The sequence below is a fragment of the Octopus bimaculoides genome, chromosome 16, assembly GCF_001194135.2.
Source record: "Octopus bimaculoides isolate UCB-OBI-ISO-001 chromosome 16, ASM119413v2, whole genome shotgun sequence".
Taxonomy (NCBI): domain Eukaryota; kingdom Metazoa; phylum Mollusca; class Cephalopoda; order Octopoda; family Octopodidae; genus Octopus; species Octopus bimaculoides.
In genome coordinates this window covers 56,935,806-56,940,792 of record NC_068996.1, presented here as the reverse complement: position 1 = coordinate 56,940,792, position 4,987 = coordinate 56,935,806, and the positions used below count along the sequence as shown (strand labels likewise).

The following is a 4,987-nucleotide window of genomic DNA, read 5'->3' as shown; positions in this document are numbered from 1 at the left end:
TATCTACCTTTTTGTGTGTATATATATATATATATATATATATATATATATATATATGCACAAGATGTAGATGGTATTTGTTTGCAATTTTCAACTGCTAATTTTATGCATTATTTTTTTTTTTTACTTTTGTTGTTGGTCTTTTTCTTCTTAAAAACAATGAACATTTTTGCTTTATTCTTTTTGCATAATAATTGACAATGGAAAATTTTGAACTCCACCAATTTGTGGAAGAGGCATGAAATCCTCCTTGGAATTTGCACCAAAAGGACAAACTAGGAAATTTCAGATGTCCACAACGTCAGCAGAAGGAAAAGGTCAGAAAGGAACCGGGCAACTCTAGATTTGACTATGAGGTGACAGCAGAGAGGAGAACCCAGGATCCCACAGCAAGGAAGAAAGGTGTGGATGAAAAGTTTATCAGGCTACTGGTGCATGAGGACATTCCCTAATTTTCATACAAAATGAAGGGACAATTTCTGATGCAGGAAAAGCAACTTAAATACAGCAAGAGGCTGATCAACATGTTGCAACACTTACTGGAGTCAAACATGCTGTGATTCTCCTGTGATGAGAAGAATTTATGCAAAGACTGGAAGATCAATTCCCAGAACAGCAGGTGACTCCCTGTCTCAGGCAAGGACATGCCTAGAGTCACATTGATGAAATTTCCAGCAACAATAATGATCTTCAGTGTCATCAGCAATGAAAGTGATGTCATGTCGTCCCACTTCTACCCTGAGAGCCTCAGTCCAGACATTGACAGCTACATTCGTGTTCTGGGTGAGGTAGTGAAGCTCTGAATTGACTGGGTGGCCATATGTGTGCCAACAAGACTCTGTGCCCTACTACATGAGCCGGAAGACCCAGACACAGTTGTTGGAGAATTTCTTTGATCACACAGCACCTGCCATTTGACCTTCCAACTGACTGCAACCTCATTGACTACTTTTTTTATGTGGAGCACACTAGAATGAGAAACTAACAAATCCAGGATGAGCTGAGAACCAGGATCACCAGGGTCTTCAGGGCCTAAAACAAGAAATAGTGATGAAAGCCTGTGGCTGTCATCGAGGCCAAAAGTGGGTTCATTGAGTGAGATTGAAAGAGCATGTCATGAACACAAACTGAACTAAATTTCATGAATATATCTCAAAAAATAAAAATATTGTTTTATTTTTCCTGAAATAGTCATCATGTGAATGAACACCGTCTGCACCCTGTATACACACACACACACACACACACACACACATATATGCTAATGTGTATGTATAAAATATACACATATGTGTTTGTATATATATATATATATATGCACATAAACAAGAATTTTATTGTTGTTTTCACATTTAATTCTTCTTGCATTTTATTTTCTTCCTCCACTGCCTCCCCCCAGTGCCAATTTTAATTTTATTTTGAGGAGATGTTATTGTTGTCTTTGTTGTTGTTTAATTCTAGGTCCACTCTGATTGAGTAGAACTTTGGTCAAAAGACATTTCATCCATGACCATCATGCCTTTGTCTTACATGCAAAAACAGCAAAGACCATATTACTCAACATGCTATTAATTTATTTATTTTTTTGAAGAATGTAATCTGACAAAGTTTTAGCTGTTATTTCTAGAACATCAAACGACCATATGAAAGATGTCTGGCTCTCACTATGTATTTACAAGTCATATGCTTACACTATATGTTTGTCTTTTGCTTGACCCTTTGGCAGCAATCACAGCAGTGGATTGATACATTTTCTTTACTGACATCAAAAGAAATGGAAGGTGAATTTGACCTTGACAGGATTTGAACCCAGAGTGTATGTAGTCAGAACAAACACCACCAGGCATTCTTTCCAACACTCTAACATTGCAGCCAATTCACTGCCTTCCTTGTAAGTCACTTCACTATTTGAGGAAAATTATCATGCAAAAGTGTTTGTGCATGTACCAAACCGAAAGTGATGGGTTAACGCATGAGTTTGGCTTTTAAGAGACTCTTGTCTGGATCTTAAACTATTGCTTAATTAATAGCAAGTATTTTCCCAGCTCAATGCAATATTCAATTTGTCTAATATTGTTTATATACTACGAGGAATATTAATAACTGAATATATTTATACTGTGTGCTAACACAAGAATTGCAAGTTGTTCTTGAAAATATGTATGTATTTAGACACATTTACCAAAAATACTTTATTTATATAATGTGTGTGTGAATATCTGTGTGTCTGTGTGAGTGTCTGTATGCATGTGTGTGGATATGTGTGCATGTACATGTGTGTGTGTCTATGCATGCATGCGTATGTATGTGTGTGCGCGCATGTGAATATTTATTTAACTATGTTCTACTAACGAAAAGCAATTCCCTTCTTGCAGTCATATTAACAGAATCTGACAACAAATGAACATAAACAATTGTGTTGTAGTGGTGGTGGTGGTAGTCATGATGATGATGGTGGTGATGGAAATGGTGGTGGTGTTGGTGGAGGCAGAAGAGTACATACTTAAACTATAGGAATATATTATGTGCTTTTATTTCGATACAAATTTTTGTTTAAAATTCATAAATAAACAAGAACCAGTACTAGGTGTTGAATGGTAGTTACTGTTTGGCACCTTAACCCTGACAAAGCTAACATTTTATCTGAGATCTTCCAGATGTGACCATTTCATCATTTCTGTGTGAGATGTGTGGCATTGACAACTACATTATCCAATGTCGTTTTTCATTCTTTAACCTTTTTGATGCCAGCCCTTTTGAGACAACCTCTTGTACTATGATATAAACTTCCTGTTTTAAAGTCATCTCAATTAAAACCTTCCATCAAAATTTCGAGTAAATTTATGTTCCAAATGCCAGATTAATAATGACAAAGTTGTTTACTAACTTCTTAATTTCAAAATTGACAGAAACAAAGGCAATTTGTTTCAACAAAAATATGGTAACAAAAGGATTATGACACATTGGGCTTTGAGGGAGATTTGATGCTGTTCCTAACAGACAGAATAAGCACATAAATGTACTCTCATTGGCTGAACCTACTGAGTACTGTGGTTGTCACTAATGTGAAAATAATGGTTCCAGTTGCTTTGGCTGCTCATTAAAGATTCTATTTAGATTAACTTTACACAATGGTGAGTTAATGTCTTGTAAATATATTTCAAATACAAGCAACTGCTTCAACCTCTTTTTATCTTTAGAAGTTATATTTTAGATTTATAGTTAATTCTTTGACAAATTGATAGTTACTAGTTAAAGTTTGGGTAGAATTCTTTGCAGTATTCTTCCATCTCTCTTGTCTCTGAGTCACTTTTCATCTTTCTGGGTATCAATAGAGTACCAGTCCATAAGCGGGGCTGATTCTTTGTAAGAAATTAGCTGTGGTCATCTAAACCTGAGCCGATCCCATGTTTGAATATCTAAGACATGTGATATTCCACAATGGCACTTGAGTGACTCTCTCTCAGGAATTGAGAATGCATCATGGATAGAAAGAAGGAAAATCTTAAAATATGGAACTAATTGCTCCTCACTACCAGGAAATTTCCAACAATTTTCAAACTTCAAGAATGAAATAAAGAAAAGTTTTCTTAGACATGGACACAGGAATAACCATTTTCTAAATCTAAATCAATAAATATTGAGAATCTTATACATTCCCATGGAATACACAGGAATTGTAGATAGTTTCTGAACAAAACAGTAGCTTACAGAATATATACAAGGTTTTACCATAATTCCTTTCATTCTTCTGTAATAAACATAAAGTGAAAATTTAAATCTTTAAATTTTCCTTCTCTGAAACAGAGGCCCATTAGACAAGAATGTTAAATATTTTACAACAAAACCACACTCACCTGTGTAGAGGAATTAATTATTATTATTTTTTTTTTTTTTGGTAAAAACACCTATGCTGCAATAATCTCACTAAACATTCAGTCTCAAAGACACATTCCAAGGAGCTTACTACCTATGGAAGAAAGTGTTGGAATGCGAGTGTGCTCTCAACTTCACAATGCTTCTATCATATTACATGAGATGATTGCAGCTGTAACCTTCTTAGAATTCCTCCAGAAGCTGGTAGCTAAGTACAGGGATTTGCTTATCCAGTTAACGGATCTTGGTATTAAGAATACAGAGAACATTTGCAAGGCCACTTTAGCCTTTCATTCTTTGGCATCAGTATAACTGTGAATAACCTTTTACATTCAAGTAATAGCGAGTAATGGAGGGAAAAAACAAAACAAAACAAAATGAAGTCAGGAGATTGCTAGATAGATTGCTATGTAGTGTATGTCCTGGATCTCAGCACCTTGAGTTCAAATATCTCTTTCATTATTCTGGAGTTGATAAAGTATATGCCCATTGTAGTGGATTGCGACTATTTTTAAAACATCAGATGACATACCTTGTGATATCTGTCCCAACATTGTGTTCTGAGTTCAAATTTCACCTCAGTACCAATGACTGGAGCTAATCACATGACAATGAAACCATCCAATCCAGCACATAGTTGACCTGTGTATGTTGAATCGATAGATCTAAGCTAACATTAGGCAATGACATAATGAGGCTTTCATGCATCAGTTTGCTGAAGACAAGTGAATGGCATAGAAATAATATGTGTGATAGGATAGATAAATAGAATAGTGGTACGAAGAACAATAGAAGTGAAGTGAGATACTAACCTTGTCTTTTCTGACTTCCATTTACTGTGAAGAGGTAATACCTCGTTCTCGTAGTACCGATTAGAAATGAATCAGTCACAATATAGTAAATATCTAAAAGAAAAACAAAATAATTCTATTAGAAATTTAAAAGTATGTGTGGATGTGTGTGCATATATGTGTATTTATATATGCATGTCATATATGAGTGAGTATGTGTGTCATGTATGAGTATGTATGTGTGTGTGTATATACACACATACATATATGTGTGTGCACACACACACACACACTCATATATATATATATATATATATATA

The 4,987-nt window shown here is 35.0% G+C and overlaps 1 protein-coding gene and 1 long non-coding RNA gene across 3 annotated transcripts in view; one reads left to right on the top strand and one right to left on the bottom strand.

Moving 5' to 3' along the window:
• The window catches only part of LOC106872443 (kinesin-like protein KIF26B), a 550,311-nt gene that overhangs the window by 389,962 nt on the left and 155,362 nt on the right, over positions 1 to 4,987 (bottom strand). For both annotated transcript variants that reach the window (XM_052973789.1, XM_052973790.1), the window contains exon 2: positions 4,689 to 4,781. In XM_052973789.1, coding sequence (XP_052829749.1) covers positions 4,689 to 4,709 — 21 coding nt within the window. In that variant the 5' untranslated portion in view covers positions 4,710 to 4,781. The remainder of the gene's footprint in view (positions 1 to 4,688; positions 4,782 to 4,987) is intronic.
• The window catches only part of LOC128249639 (uncharacterized), a 70,910-nt gene that overhangs the window by 4,001 nt on the left and 61,922 nt on the right, over positions 1 to 4,987 (top strand). The gene's annotated exons all lie outside the window — the stretch shown is intronic.